This window comes from Salvelinus namaycush, chromosome 42 (assembly GCF_016432855.1).
Source record: "Salvelinus namaycush isolate Seneca chromosome 42, SaNama_1.0, whole genome shotgun sequence".
Taxonomy (NCBI): domain Eukaryota; kingdom Metazoa; phylum Chordata; class Actinopteri; order Salmoniformes; family Salmonidae; genus Salvelinus; species Salvelinus namaycush.
Window position 1 is genome coordinate 4685438 of NC_052348.1, and position 22256 is coordinate 4707693.

The window sequence follows — 22256 nt, forward strand, 5'->3', positions numbered from 1 at the left end:
GTCTGCCCATTCCCCATGTTGTATGTTAGAAATATTGTTCCAGTATTTGCTGTAGAACGTGTTAGCGTTTCGGTGGGAAATGTCTATGTAGACAAAGGCGCATTCCTGTTTGAACATTGGAGAGGGATGTTCTCTCCTTGATTTACTATCTCCCCACCCCCACCAGCTCCCTTCTCTCCCCTCTGTGTGTGAGGGGGTCCGGCTGAAGTTATTTATTGCAAAGCTTATCTGACCTATTTGGAGTCAGGACATCTGTTTTCACCCAACCTACAGAAAAGGTAGCAGCAACCTAAGTAATGTTTGGCATTTCTGCTCGCTTTCCTTTCTGTTCATTGTCTATTACATTTCACTAAGGTCAATAAAGTACGTTAATAAAGAAAATGTATTACTCACGCCAGTCTTGTGTTAGAGGTGCCTAAATGGATTTTCTCCACGTTGTCATTGATATAGCATGGTGGCGGTGACACTTAACCTATAGGGCATGGTGTTGAATTTGAATTTATTCAGCGTGTGTCATCCTGATGGAAATGCAAACGCTGCTATTCCTTTTATAGAAATCAGCCGTTGGCTTGAGATCCTATTTGACTGGGTGTCAGAACCTGTATGGGGAAACCAATTGACAGACAGGTTCATGAATACAGTTTTGTTCTCTTCTCCTTCTTTCTATCTCTTTCAAACTTTCTTTCTCTCTCCACACACACTCTTTCTACATCTCTTCCTCTCACTCTTCTACCTGTTTTCCTTGTCCCTACCCGTTCTCCCCTCCCCCCTCTCCAGACGTTGTCCTACATGCTCCAGACCCTGCTGACAGGACCGTACAACGCGCTGCCCAACAACCTGTCCTCCCCCCAGGTCCACCTGGTCATGCACCAGCTCAGCCAGTGTTACACACAGCTGGCCTGGCAGCAGAACAATGCCGAAAGGTAGAACAAACACACACAAAAAATCAACTAGAAATACGGATTCTATTGGTTTATTTAAATTTGTCATTTAGCAGAGCGACTTTTTCGTACTGGTCCAACCGTGGGATTCGAACCCACAATTCTAGCGTTGCAAGCGCCATTCTCTACCACCTGAGCCACACAGGACCCATTTGACACAGATAATGTACAACAAACATTGCTATGTATACTGTAGCTAATTCTCATCTGAAGTCCCCAGATACTTTACTAGTTTAATGATATGTTAATGTCACTGGCTCAATGTATTGCATGAGGGAAATGATCAGTGTCTGTTTTCCAGACCTTACAGTTCAGTTGAACATTTATTCATTGCAGCTTTCGTTTGTTAGGTTCACACGCATCTCATGTCTACATTAGTTTATAGCTCTAAGTGCATAGCCAATCATGGTTAAATGACTATCTGGAGTACATGTGAACATGACATCAGGTTTAAACATGACTTGTGAATACAAGAATGTGGTTAGGTTTTAACACTTGACTTGCCTGTATTTGTCCCCAGACTGAAACTGGTGCTGAGCGACCTGCTTCGTCAACAACAACAACAGCAGCCGCCGCCCTCCTCGTCGTCAGGTCAGCAGGCCCAGAACCAGGGTTCCACGTCCCGGGACTCCGGCAGTGCCTGTCCCCCCTTCTCCCCCACCAGTCTCTTTCTCCCCTTCATCTCCTCCATGCCCCCCTCCCTGAACCTGCCTCCCGGCCTGGCCAGATTCTCACCCCTCTCCTCCGGTACGCCTTCCAACACCCCTTTATAGATACATCTTCCATCCATTGTTTTTCGATCCTTCCTCGTTGATGTTATGACATATGTTTTGTATGAGTGAAAGTTCTCAAAGTAATGAAAAATCCAAAGAATGTACACAGTGTATACCAAACATTAGGAACAACCCCTCAGAACCGCCTCAATTCGTCAGGGCATGGACTCTATAAGGTGTCAAGTGTTCCACAGGGATGCTTGCGCCCATGTCAACTCCAATGCGTCCCATAGTTGTCAAGTTGGCTGGGTGTTCTATTGGGTGGCGGACCATTTTTGATACACACGGGAAACTGTTGCGCGTGAAAAACCCATTAGCGTTGCACTTCTTGACACAAACCAGTGTGCTTGGCACCTACTACCATATGCTGTTCAAAGGCACTTAAATTCTTGCCCATTCACCCTCTGAATGGCACACATACAAAATCCATGTCTCAAGGCTTAACAATCCTTTAACCTGTCTCTTTTAAAGCTTTCATCTCATCAGTCTGTCATGGAAAGAGCAGGTGTTCTTAACGTTTTTGTGTAGTTAGTGTTCAAATTATGTCTCTTTCAGGAACTGGGTGTGCAAAAATTTAATAATGCCATAGAAGGCACTCTTTAAATACTCGTCACCTTGACCCAGTTCAATTCAGAGGTTAGCTTTAGAAATGGAGAAGCTCTGGCACATATGAGTGTTATTGAGGAATAGAGGGCATACTGCAATAGTAGGAGAAATTCCTGATTTGATATGTTTGTAACCAAGTGTTTTCTAGATTACGATATACGCAGGTTGACGTTTATTGTCATCAGTCTTGTCCTGGAGGAAGAACTGAACGATTTCCCCTTAAATAAGCCAGTCAAAATTGTCTATTGTAAAAATTCATAAAATTAAAAGCTTTTTAGTCTTAGTTTTTAGATTAGGGTTAGCAAGTGGGGTTAGGTTTATCATCAGATTTTATGACTTTGTGGCTGTGCCAGCTAATGACCACGCTGCAGATTTGCCTCCAGAACCAGATTCATGATGGAAAAACCGCTAACCTGCACAATATACCTCAATATGTGTGCTCACTTCATTTCTTTCTCTCCTCCACAGGGTTTAACTTCAACCCCATGTTCCCTTCTGCTATGGGGGAGTTCCCTCAGAGTGCTGGTGGCCAAGTCAGCCCAGACAACCACCAGCAGCAGCTGGATCCCAACACCTCAGTCAAGACAGAGTACTTGAGCTTCCCCCCGCCCCTACAATGCTCCCCACTCAACACTATAGACAAAAGGTGTGTGTTAGTGATTGATTGGAGAAAAAAATCATATCATGATATTGTATCGATTATTACTGACGTTTGACTCCAAGTATCGATTTGTAAAATCGATGTAGGCAGCGTTAGCTAGCGCTAGTCGGCTGTACCTGTGCCAAAACTCCAGTATTTATTCATCCTATAGCATGTTCTCCGTCTTTTTTAAATAGTGAGCCAACATGCTTTCAGTACTTCTATTTCCCTGACTGATCAAAACTATTTTTCTCTTGCCCCTTTTTGAAGCAGACGTATAGTGAGCAATATGTTTGGAACATCAAATCGCAATACATATAGAATCGCAATGCATATCGTATTGGCACCTAAGTATCGTGATGTCCCTTGCAATTCCCCGGCCTGTGTGTGTGCGTGCAAAGAATGAAAGGCATACTTCATTGCTACTTAGTTCTCTCTTACTCACACATTTTTTCCTTCGTTAGTCCAAACATCTTTCTGTCTGTATCCATCCCACCAGGCCCCAGAGGCAGAATGAAGGAACCGGCAGTCGTGGCCATGAATCTGGCTGGCTCAACGTCTCCCAGCCTCCAGCTCCTATCACTGAATCCCCCTCCCCTCTACCCCATAGAGGGGCTAACAACACCCGGCCCCAGGCCTTCGACCAGGCCTTCCAGGAGAGCTCCAGCAGCATGCCGGACCCGGCTGACCCCACCATCATCACCAAGGCCTTCAGGGCAGGGCGTAAGGCCTCTGCCCAGGCAAGCCTGGCCTCCCGCGACAAGACGCCCAACTCCAAGAGGAGGACCCGGCTGGCCAAGGGACACCACAAGAACACTGGTACGGGGACATGGGATACTGTGTAGGGACCTTTAATGATTTATATTGAGTGCTTTTTCTCTAAAACTTGACATTTCCTTCCTCTCCGGCAGCTCAGTTAGGAAGGCCGGGAGGTAACTCGCTCCAACCATCACCACTGTGTAGCACCTGCCTGTTGATATATTTACAAGATCATAAGACTAGAGATTTGAAGACCTCTCAATATTTCGGAGACACAAATGAAACAGTATTGCTCAAGGCGACTTGGTCAACACTATCTATTAAAAAGATGAATGCACAAATAGGGTATTATTTTAAACATACGATGTGTGTAAATGTTTATTTTTGCATATCTCATACTTTCTCCCCTCTATTTGTTTTGTGTGTGTCTCTTTCCTTGCTTGTGTATCTCCAGGAGTGGAGAGTGACAGCGTGTCCAGCACGGCCGACTTTGTCCAGAAGAGGGTGCCGCAGCCCCATCGCCAGCGGGACCAGAACCAGAGCCTGCTTGACAAACTGACCCAGGAGAAACTGGACACCAAGACGGGCAACAAGCCCAACGACCTCTCCTCCGGTACAAAAACTTGACCCGATCACACTACACCTTGTCCACTCACATCTTCAGTTATTCATTATTATTGTTATTTGAGTTTATGTCCTCACCTTTTTGTACCGTAACCACGTTTTACATTTTTGTTTACTTATTTTTTGTTTATTTATGTCATTACTTTTTGTTGATTTTCCTCACAGCCTATGCTTGGAGAACACCTTTCCTCTCTAACAGAATTGCATGCACTGAAGTGCCAGGTAAACTCACCCCTAGCACACAGCTAAGCACCAGCTAACACTGATTGTCACTGATTTGAAGTTTGGGGTGTTTTTTTCACAACTTTTGTGTAATATCGGTCATCCAAGCACCTCATGCATGTAATAATTAAACTTTTAACGGACTCAAACTAGATTCCAACCTTAGTGTAACCTTCGAGTCTCTCGCTTGATCTAATGGACTTGGCTAACAATTGAAAGGGAAAGGGTGATACCTAGTCCGTTGTCCAACAACGTATTCAACTGAAATGTGTCTTCCGCATTTAACCCAACCCCTCTGAATCAGAGTAATATGCTTGGCATTCTAATTGGCTTTAAAAGATTTTTTTTTTTTTTAATGCAATTGCTTTTTCTTTTACATTTAGGAATTTGTTAGAATGTGTTGCATTGTACAGTATCATTGCCTTCGATACATTACTCTTAGAGAACTACTAGGTGCGCAGGCTTTTCCTCCAACTCTACTCTAACACGTCTGATTCAGCCAATCAAGGTCCTGATGAAGGTATGTTTCAGCAGAGCTGGAGCCAAAGACTACACCGCCACCTGTGCAATACTGGATGGATATATATATATATAATCTCCCCAATAGACTGCCACATATGACTGCTTCTTATACTTGCGACAACATCTTCTTGAGTGTCTGTCTTGCGTTTTAACACCTCCAGATGCCAGCAGTGACTTCTCCCTGTTCGAGGCCCTGAGGGAGACCATCTACTCGGAGGTGGCCACGCTCATCTCCCAGAACGAGTCGCGGCCCCACTTCCTCATCGAGCTCTTCCACGAGCTGCAGCTGCTCAACACTGACTACCTGCGCCAGAGGGCACTCTACACCCTACAGGTAAACACGTCCGAATGAGGATCTAGTGCTGATCCTAAGACCAGCACTCCTACTCTGAGACTGTAAATAGTATTTCATACAATCTATGGGTGAACCTCCTAGGAATGGATACAAGCCACAAGGAGCTGCTGATAAAGACCTGAGGTGTCAAAATGTTGTTGATAAATCATGTAGGAGCATAGAATGCAGTGTTTTTTTTTCTTCTAAATGTACAGCTCATGCTTGTAGCCTTCCTTGCTGTTGGATTCTCATGTTTAACCATGTCTTTTTGCTGTTGACCTCCAGGACATAGTGACCAGGCACCTGACGGAGAAGAGTGCGGCCGAGTACCAGGCCTCCACCCTGGGCCCTGTGGCCTGGGCAGCCGGCTCCCAGTCAGAGCTCACCCCCAGCGAGAGCCTGGCCACCAGCGACGGGGTGAGACAGACGGATTTACACACACACACACACACACACACACACACACACACACACCTGCCTCATTAAATCACTTGCCTGTCATATCTCCCACTCCCTCTTTTCTCTTCTCAAGCTTTCCCTATCTCTCGCTCTTTTCTCTAGCTCTCTTGCCCATGTCTCATTCCTGACAGCTCTCACTTTTTCTCAACATCTCTTGCTCTTTCCAGCCATCCATCTTAAACACTGTCCATCTATTTTTATTTCACTCTCATCCATCTTAAACACTCCATCCATCTCTTTTTCTCTCTCTCCCTACCTCCTTTGTCCCCCCCCCCCCCCCCCTCGTCTTTGAAATTCAGTGCTCCAGTTGTCAGTAAGGCTGTGCCTTGAGGCCCATCTGTCTGAGCGAAACGTTGCGGTTGCTGCCTGCCAGACAGATTAGATGTGTGGCTGGGCATGTCTTTGTTCTAGCCTAGGTCCCCGGATGTTTCGCTAAATTATAACAATCCCTTTTGTCTTTGTAAATCACTCCTTTGTTCCCCAGTGATGGATGAGATGCCCGATTTCCACATGTTTGGAGAAAAGGATACAAGGGCAGATGCGCTACCCATTGTTTTTAGTCTTTTGCATCCCTCGCTAATTTCACGAGATGGAATAGACGCAAAATCGGTCAAGGGAGTTTAGCAGAGCGGTCTCTGCAATGAATCAACGTTTTTTTGTTGTTCTCCCCCCTCTCTTCCTCATTCGGACAATGAAGGATGAATGGGTTCTCGTTTAGGATTCTTTTTTTTCTTCTTAATTGTGTTTGTTAGCCCCCATGGGTGAGTGGTGTGTGTGACTGAATTCCCTTTTTACCTCTCTCAGGATGTGTCGGAGAAGAACATCCGGGTCATCAAGCATCATGTCCCGAGTAAGAGGCTGAACGACGCAGAATCGGTAGACAACGAGAGCACCCTGTCCACCACCTCCAACCTGGAGCCGTTCGCTAACGACGACTTAGGTATAAAATATAATAAAAAAACACATGCTCTAATATACAGCACATTAGGTTAAATAACTTCAGGTTGTGGCCAGTTGAGTTTATTATCCCGCATTGCTCTTATACCCTTCTCTTGTGTTCTCTCGCTCTCTCCCTCCCCTCTCCTGCCACTTGCAATGCTGTGCTGCCAGGTAACACAGTGATCCACTTAGACAAGGCTCTAGCCAGGATGAGGGAGTACGAGCGCATGAAGCTCAAGGCTGAGTTTAGCCCCAACACCACCGCTGCTACCGCCTCTGAGGCCTCTGCTAACTCTTCTGCTAGCGCTGCTCAGCTGCTGGAAGGTACACCTCTCTCTCTCTCTCTCTCGACTTCTCTCTGTTCTACATCTCTATCTCTGGTAGAAATGCGTAACGCTTGCTCTCCAAAGCCATGTGCTTCGTCCCACTCTCCGGTGTTGCGGTCGGCGGCACTCCCACACACGTGTTTCCAAGTGCAAAGCACTTTGGCTGTCTGCGGTCTCATGTAGAGTCCTTGATGTGTGCAGTGGCGCCCTCACGCACTTAGTAAAGAAAAATGGGATGTGGCAATGGTGTGCTGAGCTGTTTTGATTTCTCTTGGTGCCAGCTTACAAAACACACACCTCAGATGGGAGATAATAATAAGTCTGTGTGTGTGTGTGTGTGTGTGTGTGTGTGTGTGTGTGTGTGTAAAGGTGCGGGAGTCTGGTCAGGTGATGTCCACTGTCCCCAGATCGACACCCAGCAGCTGGACAGACAGATTAAGGCCATAATGACCGAAGTCATCCCCTTCCTCAAGGTAGGAACCCAGGACCCGCCTCAATACTCTATAGTGGTCTCCTGTCCTTCATTTATACTAGGGGTGGTCAATCCTCATCCTGGAAAGCTACTGGTCTGGATGTGCGCAAGCCTAGCTCAGATAATCCCTACCATTGTGTAGCAGAGTTGTCATAATGCTTCAGCGAATGTACATTATCCCAGGGGCGTTGGCAGACACAATGTAAGTAACTTAATTTGTGTCCCTCTAATTGCCATGAATGCAAATTATGTACCTATGGACCAGTTGTACTGTTAGCACTGAGACGGTGTGCCCTAGGAAGTCCACTGTATGCAGCTCACCCTGCACTATCAGCTCGAACATAAATAACATGAGCATGTCTACTTATGCTAAGCTTCCCATTTAAAGCAATGAAAACAATCAAGCATCCCAGAAAAGTGCTAAAAATAGCCCACATTAACATATGTATCCTAAGAAACAATATTCTATCTCAAACACACATTGATAACACCTTTGATACAGTGGTAGCAATACATGGTTATAACATCTACAGAAATGCCAATGGTGGAGGTGTTGCTGTTTTTATATTCAGAACCACATACCTGTAAAGCTTAGAGGATCTCATGTTAAATACTGTTGAAGTAATATAGCTACAGGTTCATCTGCCTCACCTAAAGCCCATTGTGGGAAGCTGCTATAGACCACCAAGTGCTAACAGTCAGTATCTGCATAATATGTGTGAAATGCATGATAATGTATGTGATCTCAACAGAGGTATACTTTGTGGGTGATTTTAAATATTGACTGGCTTTCATCAAGCTGCCCACTCAAGAAAAAGTTTCAAACTAACCAGTGCCTGCAACCTGGTTTAGGTTATCAGTCAACCTACCCGGGTAGTTGCAAACAGCACAGGAATGAAATCATCAACATGTATTGATCACATCTTCACTAATGCTGCAGAAATGTACTTTAAAGCAGTATCCAAATCCATAGGATGTAGTGATCACAATATAATAGCCGTATCTAGGAAAACCAAAGTTCCAAAGACTGGGCCTAATAGTGTGAGGTCAAACAAGATGTTTTGTAGTGATTCCTATGTTGATGTAAAGAATATTTGTGGTGTGTAATGAGGAGCAACCAGACGCTGCGCTTGGCACATTTATGAAATTGCTTATTCCAGTTAAGAAAAAGCATGCACCCATTTTTAAGAAAATAACAAAAAATGGTTAAATTCCCTTGGATTGATGAGGAATTCAAAAACGGTATGGATGAGGAAAAAGGAATGGCAAGTCTGGGTGCACAACCGATTGACAAACGTACTGAAAATTGAGAAATCATGTGACTAAACTGAGTAAAAAGAGGAAACTATAATATGAAACAAAGATGAATGATAGTAAAAAGCTTTGAAATGTTAAATGAAATGAAATGTTGGGCAAAAAGGCAAACTCTGCTCCATTCATTGAATCAGATGGCTCATTCTTCACAAAACCCACTGATATTGCCAATGACAATGACTTTTTCATTGGCAAGATTAGCTAACTTAGGCATGACGTGCCAGAAACAAATGCTGACACTACACATCCAAGTATAACTGATTTAAATTTGGAAAGACGAGCATTGTAATTTTGAATTCCATAAAGCGAGTGTGGAAGAAGTGAAAAAATTATTGTTGCCTATCAACAATGACAAGCAACCAGGATCTGACAACTTGGAAAATGACTTAAGACTTAGGATAATAGCAGACAATATTGCCACATCTTATATATATATATATATATATAAAAAAAATTCACCTTTATTTAACCAGGTAGGCCAGTTGAGAACAAGTTCTCATTTACAACTGAAACCTGGCCAAGATAAAGCAAAGCAGTGCGACAAAAACAACAGAGTTGCACATAAACAAACATACAGTCAATAACACAATAGAAAAATCTATGTGCAGTGTGTGCAAATGTAGAAGATTCGGGAGGTAAGGCAATAAATAAGCCATAGAGGCGAAATAATTACAATTTAGCATTAACACTGGAGTGATAGATGTGCAAGTAGAGATACTGGGGTGCAAAAAAGATAAATAACAATATGGGGATGAGGTAGTTGGGTGTGCTATTTACAGAATGGCTGTGTACAGGTCGAGTGATTGGTAAGCTGCACTGACAGCTGATGCTTAATGTTAGAGAGGGAGATATATAAGTCTCCAGCTTCAATGATTTTTGCAATTCGTTCCAGTCATTGGCAGCAGAGAACTGGAAGGAAAGGCGGCCAAATGAGGTGTTGGCTTTGGGGATGACCCGTGAAATATACCTGCTGGAGTGCGTGCTACGGGTGGGTGTTGCTATGGTGACCAGTGAGCTGAGATAAGGTGGAGCTTTACCTAGCAAAGACTTATAGATGACCTGGATCTAGTGGGTTTGGCGGCGAATATGAAGCGAGGGCCACCCAACCAGAGCATACAAGTCACAGTGGTGGGTAGTATATGGGGCTTTGGTGACAAAACGGATGGCACTGTGATAGACTGCATCCAATTTGCTAAGTAGAGTGTTGGGGGGCTATTTTGTAAATGACATCCCCCAAGTCAAGGATCGGTAGGATAGTCAGTTTTACGAGGGTATGCTTGGCAGCGTGAGTGAAGGAGGCTTTGCTGCGAAATAGGAAGCCGATTCTAGATTTAATTTTGGATTGGAAATGCTTAATGTGAGTCTGGAAGGAGAGTTCACAGTCTAACCAGACACCTAGGTATCTGAAGTTGTCCACGTCTACTGTTGTGTGGTCATGTGCCACAAAGAGGGACCTCAGAAATGTACAATTGGCTCAGAACAGGTCAGCACGGCTGGCCCTTAAATGTACACGGAGAGATAACATTAATAATATGCATGTAAATCTCTCATTACTTCGTAAGAAGTGTTGACATGCTGAATGCACAGAGGTGTCTGTTTTTAAACAACTAGCACACAGCTCGGACACCCATGCATACCTCACAAAACAAGCCACCAGATGTTTCTTCACAATCCCCAAGTCAATAACAGACTATGGGAGGCACACAGTACTATAGAGCCATGACTACATGGAACTCTAATCCACATCAGGTAACTGACACAAGCAGTGGAATCTGATTTTTTTTTTTTTTTAATACACCTTGTGGAACAGCTGGTACTGAAGAGACACTCAGAAAAAAACACTCATACGCACACACACGCTAGCACACCCACTCTACACACACGTACGTTATAATATTGTTGTATGGTGGTATTATACATTTTGTATTGTAGTGGTGTAATAATGTTATGATGTACTGTTTTATGTGATGTAAGTGCCTTAATGTGTTTGGACCCCGGGAAGAGTTGACAGCAGCTAATGGGGATCCCTAATAAATACAAATGTGCAGACTCATGCTACATTTGGAGTGCGATAACTTAAGAATATTGTGACTTGAGCAATTTTTCACTATTGGCAATGGAAAAGCCCTTGTTTTTGCTTTGACAAACAATTTGGCAAACTAGCATGATTTTGAATCCAGAAACAGTCAGGTACCCAGGCTAGCAATATACTATGTTAAAGGCAAAGAACTGAAAGAGGTTGTTTTTGTTCTTGTGGTCTGTCAGGAGCACATGGACGAGGTGTGTTCCAACCAGCTGCTGACGTCGGTGCGGCGCATGGTGCTCACCCTCACCCAGCAGAACGACGAGAGCAAGGAGTTTGTCCGCTTCTTCCACCGACAGCTGGGAGGCATACTGCAGGTATGATATAGCAAATGTAGAGGTTTCCCCCACTGCGACTCAAACCTCAGATTTAGTCCGGTAACTGTTTTTTTTGGTATAAGAGCTGAAAACATCCACTCGAACAAGTTAACAAAGTGCAGACTAAGAATTTATATCCAGAAATATTGGTTCAGCCGTTATAAAAAAATCTTTGCTGATACCAATTTTAAAACTAAGCCAAGGTAGACCACAGCCTGTTGTTTCCATGGGAACAAATGAGCTATAGTGGGCAGAACAAGCAAGGAGGGGGCAAGAGCCAAGCACGGGCTAGTGAGATCCTATTGGTTCAGCCATTTTTTAAAATAAGTATCAGTGTGCAGCTTTCTTAGACAGATTTTCTCAACACCTATTCTATCTAGTGCTGTTTTTAAGGTATCGTTATTGTCAAAATAGAGTCCTAAGTTTCTCTCCCTCCCCTCAGGACTCTCTGAGTAAGTTTGCAGGACGTACTCTAAAGGACTGTGGCGAGGACCTGCTTGTGGAGATCTCTGAGATCCTGTTTAACGAGCTGGCCTTCTTCAGACTCATGCAAGACCTGGACAGCAACAGCAGTAGTACTGCTACTATAGCTAACTCCCAGGCCAGGCACAAGACCCACAAGAGACCTGATAATAACCAAGTCAAGCAGGAACACAGGAATAATGAGGTAGGTGGAGGGGATAGGGGTGTGGGTGAGTGTTTTCATATTGGATTTGTGTGTGTCATTCAATCTAATACGAAATGAGCGAATACATTTCAAGACAAGTGAACATTTGACTACTTTCAGGAGAACAAGTCTCCGGAGGTCGAGAAGTCCTTTCCCCCAGCATATCTCGATGAAGACAAAGTGAGGAAATCAACATTCAACATCTGATTTTCTTGTGTGGTTTCAAGCCAGATCTGTCTCTTTAGACTACACATAGTGTAATCCAGGGGTGTCAAACTCAGAAAATGTGTTATTTCTTTGCCGTCGACGCTCCCGAACTGTCTAGCTTTCATTTCAGTGATTATTAGCAAGCTGGATAATGTGTAAATGTAGGTCCATTATAATTTCTACAGTTTCAATTTGGTTTAGTCATTTTAAAGTGTGTGTTGTGTGTACTCAGCAAAAAAAGAAACTTCCTCTCACTGTCAACTGCGTTTATTTTCAGTAAACTTAAGTGTATGTGTAAATTGTGTACATTTTTGTATGAGCATAAGATTCAACAACTGAGACATAAACTGAACAAGTTCCACAGACGTGATTAACAGAAATGGAATAATGTCTCCCTGAACAAAGGGGGGGGGGTCAAAATCAAAAGTAACAGTCAGTATATGGTGTGGCCACCAGCTACATTAAGTAATGCAATGCATCTCCTCATGGACTGCACCAGATTTGCCAGTTCTTGCTGGGAGATGTTACCCCACTCTTCCACCAAGGCACCTGCAAGTTCCCGGACATTTCTGGGATGAATGGCCCTCACCCTCCGATCCAGCAGCTCCCAGACGTTCTCAATGGGATTGAGATCCGGGCTCTTCGCTGGCCATGGCAGAACATTGACATTCCTGTCTTGCAGGAAATCACACACAGAATGAGCAGTATGGCTGGTTGCATTGTCATGCTGGAGGGTCATGTCGGGATAATCCTGCAGGAAGGGTACCACATGAGGGAGGATGATGTCTTCCCTTTAATGCACACCGTTGAGATTGCCTGCAATGACAACAAGCTCAGTCCGATGATGCTGTGACACACCGCCCCAAACCATGACGGACCCTCCACCTCCAAATCGATCCCGCAACAGAGTACAGGCCTCAGTGTAATGCTCATTCCTTCGACGATAAACGCGAATCCAACCATCACCCCTGGTGAGAGAGAACCGCAACTCGTCAGCGAAGAGCACTGTTTGCCAGTCCTGTCTGGTCCAGCGGCGGTGGGTTTTTGCCCATAGGCGACGTTGTTGCCGGGGATGTCTGAGGACCTGCCTGACAACAGGCCTACAAGCCCTCAGTCCAGCCTCTCTCAGCCTATTGCGGACAGTCTGAGCACTGATGGAGGGATTGTGCTTTCCTGGTGTAACTCGGGCAGTTGTTGCCATCCTGTACCTGGCCCACAGGTGTGATGTTCAGATGTACCGATCCTGTGCAGGTGTTACACCTGGTCTGCCACTGCGAGGACAATCCGCTGTTCGTCCTGTCTCCCTGTAGCGCTGTCTTAGGCATCTCACAGTACAGATATTGCAATTTATTGCCCTCGCCACATCTGCAGTACTCATGCCTAAGGCACGTTCGCGCAGATGAGCAGGGACCCTGGGAATCTTTCTTTTGTGTTTTTCAGAGTCAGTAGAAAGGCCTCTAGTGTTCTAAGTTTTAATTTCTGTGACTTTAATTGCCTACTGTAAGCTGTTAGTTTCTTAACGACCGTTCCACAGGTGCATGCTCATTAATTGTTTATGGTTCATTGAACAAGCATGGGAAACAGTGTTTAAACCCTTTACAATGAAGTTATTTGGATTTTTATGAATTATCTTTGAAAGACATGGTCCTGAAAAAGGGATGTTTCTTTTTTGCTGAGTTTATAGATATACATATTTAAAAAAAAATATATATATATATATTTGACACCCCTGGTGTAGTCTAAAGGTTGGGATTAAGGCGTGTAAATGTCTTAACTTTTTACATCTCACTCTGTGTGCCAGGATGAAGATGAGACGGAGCAGAAAGAGACCGAGAGGGAGCAGCACGGAGGAGAGGGGAAGGACAGCAGGAGCAGTGAGACCTCTGAGATGGAGGAGGAAGAGGGGGCTAGAGAGGGACTGCTTCACTCTATTAGTGAGTGAACACTACAATGCGAGAAGCCTCAATTAGCCTTAAAGCTACTCTGTAAAAGGAGTTAGTTCAACCACGGAAAACCTTGCTAGTGACTGTAGCTACTAGAGGAAGCTTGTGATCGAGTGTTCTGCAGGTTTACAATGGAGGATTTGTTGTGAATCTTTATGGTCACGTCATTATAACTGTCGCCAACCTGTTTCCAACAAAGTAAACTCCTACTAGGATTATGACAAGTGCCACACCCATGACTAGTTCTCCTAGTGCTAACCCTTCATTGTTTGTGTTCTTTGCCAGGTCTGTCCAAGGCGGAGACCCAGGCCCTGACTAACTACGGCAGTGGGGAGGATGAGAACGAGGTGGAGATGGAGGAGTTTGAAGCTGAGCCCCAGGACGTCCAGACCTCCCTGCAGGCTAGCAATGATGGCGGAGAGCAACGGGTTAGGACACACACACACACACACTCAGTACACACACTTCCGTTAGACTGTCTGGTTACCATCTTCTCCTGTATTTCAGGAAGCAGCAAATGAAGCCCCATCAAATGGAAACCGAGAGACGAAGTCTGACCAAGAAAGCTCTGGGAGTAACGATGGTAAGAACGCTCACTGTTGTTTTTCTGTCTCTTGGCTTTTAGTCAGCCAAAATAGTATGTTTTTGCATCTACTTTTTGCTGTGTACCTAGTCCACATTTTGGTAAATGGTTGTCAGATGTTTTCATTATAGTAATGTTTGGTCTGATGGATGCCTGTGTTTTCAGCCCCTCTGATTCTCAATTAACCCCCCCCAATCCTGTCTCTCCCTCCCTCCTTTTTCCTTACCTTCTCCTCTCTATCCTAAACTTTTCTGCTTGCTTATCGCCCCCACCCCCAGTCAAGAGCAGTAAGTCCGAGTCCATCGAGGTGGTGGACTCCCCAGAGGGTGAGGGTGTGGAGCACGGGAGGCCGGAGGGGGAGAACCAGGGAGGTGCAGCCTCAGACACCACCAGCAACCAGGAGGGCTCCCACTCACAGGGCTCAAACAGCAGCAGTAGCCCTGACACCGAGTCACCTGTCATGCTCAACATAGATGTAACACCACTACATAGACCTATGATCCTTTTTAAACTACAAAAATCTTTAATAGTGGATTTTATTTAAGTCTGTAATTTTTATATATATATATATATATATATATATATATATATATATTTATATGTATGTGTGTGTATACATGTGTATTCCAATGTCTTTATTACTTCTCCAAACCCTTTATAATGTATATGCTTTCATGCAGGAGGTGGGATCAGGAAACATGAGCCAAAAGTCAGATGAGGAAGACTTTGTGAAAGTGGAGGACTTACCCATGCAGCTGAGTGTCATATGTGAGGTGGGACTAGCCAGAATGACTCCATTTCCCCTGTTATCAATATGTCCACTTCCTTTTGTTCCCTCTTCTTACAAACTGTCTGATCATTGGTCTTGTGAAATCGAATAATGTTCTCTGTGTGTGATGAACAGGAGGCGCTCCAGAAGAGGGTAGTTGAGGAACAGCAGAATAATAATCTGTCTGCTGAGATCCTCAATGGGAACACTGACACTAGTGGACTAGTGGGCAATGGACACACACTCAAAGAACCAGGTAGGTACATGCAGTATCTAGTGAAATGATTCACTGTTCTGGCACAGTTTTCATTTCAAAATTGTTTCATGAAACTGGTAGAGAGCAACTTCACAATGTCCAGGGAAATAAATGTATGTTGCAGAACCGATATTAGTCTGCCATGTAGACATGTAAATGTTGGCTATGTACTATTTATACTTTATACTATTGTATCCATCTGTGTTTGCGATATCTCTAGGAAGACAATGATTCGTCTACTTTTTTTCCTCATCTTTCTTACAGAAATGATAGGTGCACAAAGTGCATAAAAAGACCGTCTTGTACAAACATTGTCAAATGACCACTACAGAATAATCCTAAAGATGTTCAGACTCCTATTGGTACTTAATGATTGGATGGTAGCAAGGGGTGGCGAGACAATGTCATGACGTGCCAGTGACTAAGCTTCGCTCGAAACCATTTGACCAACTACAACGGTTAAAAACAACTACAACTGTAATGTAATCAACACTGTTTTGTTTATTTCTACTCCTGAGGCTGTATCTATTAAGCACATCAGAGTAGGAGTGCTGAAGATCAGTTTGGTATTTTTGATCATCATACATACTGATTGTATGGACAAGTTGGACCTGATCCTAGATCAGTACCCATGCTCTGAGACACTTGATACATACAGCCCCTGATTACTGAATGTGTTCTTTGATTTGGGGATTTAGGGTGGGGTCTCTCTCTCACTCTGCTGCTGTGTTACGTATACAATTTCGTTTGAATCCTCTAGTCTAGCAAACTTGTTGAAAATCGCCTTAGTTCTGTTTTTTTGCGGATATGGGATCAGTTTGGAATCGGTTTGTCATTTTGAATAATTTAATTTGTTCATCTTCTTGGCCTTGTCTTATTCTCTCTTGCTAGCGCCCATGCTATTCAAGCATCTGACCTTTTTGAACTCTTAACTACAACACTAATGAACTACAAGTACGACTTCAAACTAGATTCAGGCTGCTGGTGAGTCATTGCCTCACCTTTGGCTGTAAAGACTACATTGACACCTAACATCTTTTCCCTTATGTCATGGGGCTGTCGTCGCCTTTTACTGCACTCTTAATGTTACCTTTTCCCTTCCAAATCTTAGTTTGACCTTTTTTGTAGGCATGTTGACTTTTTGTTTTCTCGGGGCAGTTTCCCATGTCATTAAAGATAACTACTGTATGTAGTTTTAAAGAATAAAATGATGGAACTTTTCAAAGCGGTTGCTTGTCTTTGGGTTTAACAAGTGTAGTTTACTGGAAGGCTAAGACCTAAAATCAGATTACTTGAATGCAAACTATGAACTGATTGATCAATGCTTTCATGAGCCCAGTTTATACCTGGTGCTGACATGTGTCCTGGGCACTTTCTCAATTGTGTAAAAATCTGTCCTCTACTCTGTGACCTGTAAATAGATTTGGTAAATGGAGGCGTTTCCTCACCAATCATTCCCTACCGTGGTAGAAAGGCTCTATCGTTTAATATAAATTACAGGCTAATACATGTTAATTTGGAACGAAGCGTGAATGGCTAAATGTTTTCTAAATATTAAGGTGCCATTTAACTCTTTACACTTGTGGGAATTGGCCTATTGAAATGTTTATCAAAGGCATATGCATGGAACCGTGTGTAAATTATTAGACCAAAGGGGAGTACACAAGTTCAACTGAATCCACATTTTACACATGATTTGCATTTGAGCTTTGTGTACATTTTGATAATAAATAAATAAAACTCCAGATACATCCAGTAACAAGACTATTATTGGGAAGGTGCAACAAGACATGTCTGAATTGCCTTGTGAAAGCATAACATTGTAATTTTGCTGCGCATAGAAAGGAGTCATGAGTGCAGCAGCCCAAAAAAATTCAAATGGGCTAAATTTTTGCAGAAAAACCAAGGGTATGATGACATTACATCTTAACTGTACATCACAGTGATCATAAACATTTGGCACTGTATAGACATGAGTTTTAGTATTTGGAAATGTAAAGTGCACATTTGGACTCCCAGGTGTTGCTTGTATGACAGTGGCATTTATTATAATCCCGTCATGTTTCAAAATACATCGAGTCCTCTTAATTTACAGCATTTCTCACTCAGACAAAGTTGCCCAATTACTGGGAAGGCAACTTGTTGCGTAATGCTCAAGTTCAGAGAATGTGATCTCTGACATGTATAGCATGTTACTGTACAGCTCACTGTTCCAATTTGGGTGCTTAACAGTGCCCAAATCTGCCATTTTCAACCCATGTATGAGTGTTAAGCAATATTTCGATTGGAGCCTTGAGTTACAGCGCAGACTTGAAATATGTATAACAGGTTTCTCCAGTTTCTGAATCAGTTAAGCCCATCTCCCCACCACCGTTCTGTTAGAAACCCATCTGGAGGCTTCACCAGGGCATACAGGGGTTGGGGCAGTCACGGATGTAGGATTCCAGTTTGCCCTTGTTCACGTCCATCAACGTGGTGTATGTGGTCAACTGCAATGACAAGTCAATGTCACTCGGGTGGTCTTTTCAAAAACGCTAACGGTACTTACGCATTAGACCAGATTTATTGCATCGATAGAAATGCCTTGAATGGTTCATAATGATAAAACAGTAAATAAGGGCTCACCTTGTTCAAGACTGGTTTTGTCGACAGCACGTCGTACACGGTCTTCAGTGAGATGTTCTGAGGAGAAAGGATAGGGGGAAAGAATCTTACCACTTTGTTAAGCACAAAGATACCTTGTCTGAATTTGTACAGGAAATTGAAACAAACATCCAGAAATATGAAATTAAGGAGCAGAGCCAAATTATAGTTGACTTTTTATTCAGCCATGGAATGGTTGGTGTCTGCCCAACTACATCTATATGGCTTATCTATGGTTGTAGTACTCACTGCCTGCATGGTCTGGTTCATACACTTCATGGCTGGAGTCCTGCGGTTGTCCAAGAACAGAGGCTCCTTCCAGTGATCGTAGTTGGTTTCCAGAACGTACCAGCGGCCCAGCTTCAGCTCAATCCTTCACAACAGGAGTACAGTGTTTAGGAATGTGATGCTTCCTGATTAAATCAGGAATATCTAGGCCTCCTGCGTTGCGCAGTGCTAGAAGTGTCACTACAGATCCGGGTTCGATGCCGGCCGCGACCAGGAAACCTATGAGGCGGCGCACAATTAGCCTAGCGTTGTCCAGATTTGGCCGGCTGGTATGTCCTTGTCCCATCGCGCTCTAGTGACTCCTTGTGGTGGACCGGGCATATGCACGCTGACTTTGGTCACCAGCTGTACGGTGTTTCCTCCGACACATTTGTGCGGCTGGCTTAAGTGAGCAGTGTGTCAAGAAGCAGTGCGGCTTGGCAGGGTCGTGTTTCGGAGGACGCATGGCTTTCGACCGTCGCCTCTCCCGAGTCCGTACGGGAGTTGCATTGATGGGACAAGACTAACTACCAATTGGACGTCACGAAATGGGTAAAAAAAAAATCTACTTTACATGTATCCTTATGTAATAAATGTACCTATTGTCTAGACATTTCAGATTTCCCTATTTTTGTAGTCTGGATCACATCCCTGAATGTTAAACAATATGATTTGTATGACCAGTGTGATGCAAGGTGATCTTGTTCCACCCCAGCACCTTTTCAAATCAGGCATGCTAGTGCTGAGCTGGAACAGAAGCCTGCACAGCTAGTATTTCTCCATGACACAAGTTAGAGACCCCTGCTGCACTAGTAGTGTGTTTTAGTATTTCAGTAGTTGAAATTGGATAGTAATAAGTTTTAGCCACTCACTCCCAGATGTCGAGGCTGAGGACTCTGGAGCGGGTGATGACACAGCCCTGGCCCGTCTGGTTCCCTCCCAGGATGAAGTAGGCCGGGGCCAGCAGCTTGGTCTGGGCCAGAAGTTTCTTTGCCTCCTCGTAGCTGGACACACAGGGTTAAAGAAAGGGTGTGTTTTCACTCGAGACCAAAGAAATTTCCGTTTCATAATGCTGGTCTTGAATGTGCTCAGGTTTTCCTCCATAATACAGCCCTCATTAAAGCAAGAATGTGTATTATTGCGGTCAATAACAAAACATGTCAACTGTAGTTAAATGACATTGACATTTGATACTTCCATGAAAGTAGAGATACCTGGTAGCATTCTCTAAGACGGAGCGAGTGAGGAAGCTCATCCACATCCCATCTCTATTCCCCAGGATCCATTCCATGATCCCTGAGAGGACAGACACACTTAATATTCCCCCCTCCGCATTCATAACAGGTCTATAAATGTACTGATTTGAGAGTTGGGTAGCTCACCGATGTATCCTCCATCAAGGCTGAATCGCTCATTCATGGTCAGAGTGAAAGCATGCTTCAAAGAAAATGAGATGTGAACATTTTAGTCAAATATTACACTTTCACATCTACCATGATGTTAAAACAGATGTTTGTCATCATTGGCTAAAAAAGATGCCACTTCAGGGTCATGTTCAAAAGGGATTTATTTTTCCCATTTGAAAATGTTGCTTTCTTCCATTTGTGCCTGCTGAATGCAGCCCGGAGCTCACCGGCTTAATGCCAGTCAACATGCCCACGTAGCCAGCGAAGTTAGTGGACTTGAAGACCGTCTTGTTGCCTCTCTGGAAGTCAATGTTGACCACCAGAGGCTTGAGTTTCTCTGTTATCAACCAGGACCTGTTCTTCATGTCCCAACTGGTAGAGAAAGAAACAATAAGGGGGTTTATTTTCAGTAAAGAATTAAAGATGTAGCAACTGGAAAAAAGTTTACCGAAAACCAGCACAAATTTGGTTACCCAAATTACAAATGCACACTTGATATAAATCAGTGACTGACTAGTGATTTGGGTTTGTAATAGCTACAGTTTCCTATTTAACACAATGGAGTACAAAACAATGCATGGTAGGACCCTTGGTAGGACCCTTGACGCTTTGTCACTAAACCGTAGCAGTGACATTCTTACCCCATGAATAGTCCAAAGTCCATATTCCGCCCATGGATAAGGTTACCTATGACAATGCAAGGAGAGAAACCAAAATGCTGTGTGTGCATGAAAATGTCAAGCATCACGTCCTACCATGATGACATGTACATAACTAAAGTATTGATTCAAATGTCATAACATAACATGAGCTACTTACCATTTGAGTCCTCTGCCACTAGAGAAGTGCACACCGTAAAGATCTCATAGAAGATGTTGTAGAGGATAACCTCGCCTGGAGTGTAACAAGTGTAATAGAATCAGAATAGAGGGAGGTGAGAAACTAGACACTGAATGATAGTGACGTTGCGGTCAGGGGTTGGGAATAAGCAATTGTGGGTTACTGTATATTACCAAGGGGAACACCCGAGGCAGTCGCGATTCCTTTTATTTCCTCATTGAATGGGTAGGGTAGGGTATTCACTAGCAAAGGCTGCAGAACACACAAGACCATTAGTAATGGATTAGAAAGTTACATGATCAAATTAAATAATAATTGAAATTATTTTATGAGGTGTAATAGTTTTCCAGTGAAATGATCAAACGCTCTCACCAAGTCCTTGTCGACCAAATCTATCAGTTTCCCACTAGGAACAAATGCGTTGGCCAAATCCCTGATAGCCTGGATCATGTTGACCAACTGAAGAAAACCAGACAAATAGTGAATAAGAAAACAGTATGAGTATTGATCCTACAGTAAATACATTTACGTAATTGATACAAACAAGACATGTAATACTCTCACCTCAGCTTTTTTGTCGGTGATGATTAGCTTCCATCTTTCGCTGGGGGGCAAATCCAGGTCTATTGTGTACCAGGTGACAGACCCTTTGAATCTGATCAAAATCGTGACATGAGAAATGTTAGATTGATGCATAATGACATTGAGGTCACTTTACTATCCCCTGCAAGTGGTATTACACAATATTGTCACGTGAGATTTATTTTAAGGCTACAGTAGTCAAAGTTACCCCAGTCCAATTACAATGGACAGAGGCAGGTAGCTAATGACTAAATACACCTGGTTATACACAATACAAACACTTGTTAACCTGGCATAAGTGTGCCGTCTCATGTATGAGCCATGATCTGGGACCGGCCGGGTATTACAAAACTTATGCCAGTTGTTTAGATGTTATGGACATTTGACAGCACCTTGGACAACTACCTAACTTAGCTAGCATACTGTGACTAACTAATGGCAAATACTTACGTTGGACCTTTGGGAGGGTACATGCCCGTCTGGCATTCTTCGGTATACTGTTAAGAGGGCAAAATAAACCAAAGCTTTGTTCAGGTGAAAACGCACTTTCTAGCTAGCACTCAGGCTAACTAATATTTGGTAGACAGTTTACGATTACAGAATATTCATTATTTGGATCACTTACCGGTGGCACAAACTGTGCCGATACTGCAGATAAGGACACCAAAAGAAGACAACACAACCTATCCATCTTGTGTCCCATTGTTTGTGTGTAAAGCTTCAAAATACGGAAGTGTATTCTTTCCTCGTGATTTGAGAGGG

The 22256-nt window shown here is 43.6% G+C and overlaps 2 protein-coding genes across 7 annotated transcripts in view; one reads left to right on the forward strand and one right to left on the reverse strand.

The window, feature by feature from the left end:
- LOC120035100 (pericentriolar material 1 protein-like) overlaps positions 1-17512 on the forward strand; it is a 40327-nt gene extending 22815 nt beyond the window's left edge. For 2 of the 6 annotated variants that reach the window (XM_038981874.1, XM_038981875.1), the window contains exons 20-40: positions 778-923; positions 1462-1688; positions 2789-2966; positions 3460-3779; positions 4174-4332; positions 4509-4565; positions 5249-5421; positions 5707-5838; positions 6685-6820; positions 6991-7143; positions 7515-7618; positions 11197-11331; positions 11774-11998; positions 12119-12178; positions 14007-14139; positions 14434-14576; positions 14656-14731; positions 15010-15206; positions 15412-15504; positions 15636-15756; positions 16021-17512. In XM_038981874.1, coding sequence (XP_038837802.1) covers positions 778-923; positions 1462-1688; positions 2789-2966; positions 3460-3779; positions 4174-4332; positions 4509-4565; positions 5249-5421; positions 5707-5838; positions 6685-6820; positions 6991-7143; positions 7515-7618; positions 11197-11331; positions 11774-11998; positions 12119-12178; positions 14007-14139; positions 14434-14576; positions 14656-14731; positions 15010-15206; positions 15412-15504; positions 15636-15756; positions 16021-16046 — 2994 coding nt within the window. In that variant the 3' untranslated portion in view covers positions 16047-17512. The other 4 variants (XM_038981878.1, XM_038981879.1, XM_038981876.1 and 1 more) reach the window with 4 other exon arrangements.
- On the reverse strand, positions 17508-22256 carry LOC120035101 (acid ceramidase-like). The gene is made up of 14 exons (XM_038981881.1): positions 22120-22256; positions 21945-21991; positions 21477-21567; positions 21285-21371; positions 21086-21164; positions 20892-20966; positions 20714-20759; positions 20300-20444; positions 20049-20103; positions 19881-19962; positions 19539-19670; positions 18649-18772; positions 18382-18438; positions 17508-18245 (listed from the first exon to the last, which is right to left on the reverse strand). The coding sequence occupies exons 1-14, from the start codon at positions 22195-22197 to the stop codon at positions 18156-18158; spliced, it is 1188 nt and encodes a 395-aa protein (XP_038837809.1). The 5' UTR covers positions 22198-22256; the 3' UTR covers positions 17508-18155.

Bases quoted from the DNA above. Each gene is read 5' to 3' on its own strand.
- LOC120035101 (XM_038981881.1), bottom strand. From the start codon at position 22,197: ATGGGACACAAGATGGATAGGTTGTGTTGTCTTCTTTTGGTGTCCTTA. The intron at 21,165-21,284 runs GTGAGAGCGTTT...TGTGTTCTGCAG, and splicing joins ATTTGGTCGACAAGGACTTG to CCTTTGCTAGTGAATACCCT. The intron at 19,963-20,048 runs GTGAGCTACCCA...CTGTCCTCTCAG, and splicing joins CCTTGATGGAGGATACATCG to GGATCATGGAATGGATCCTG.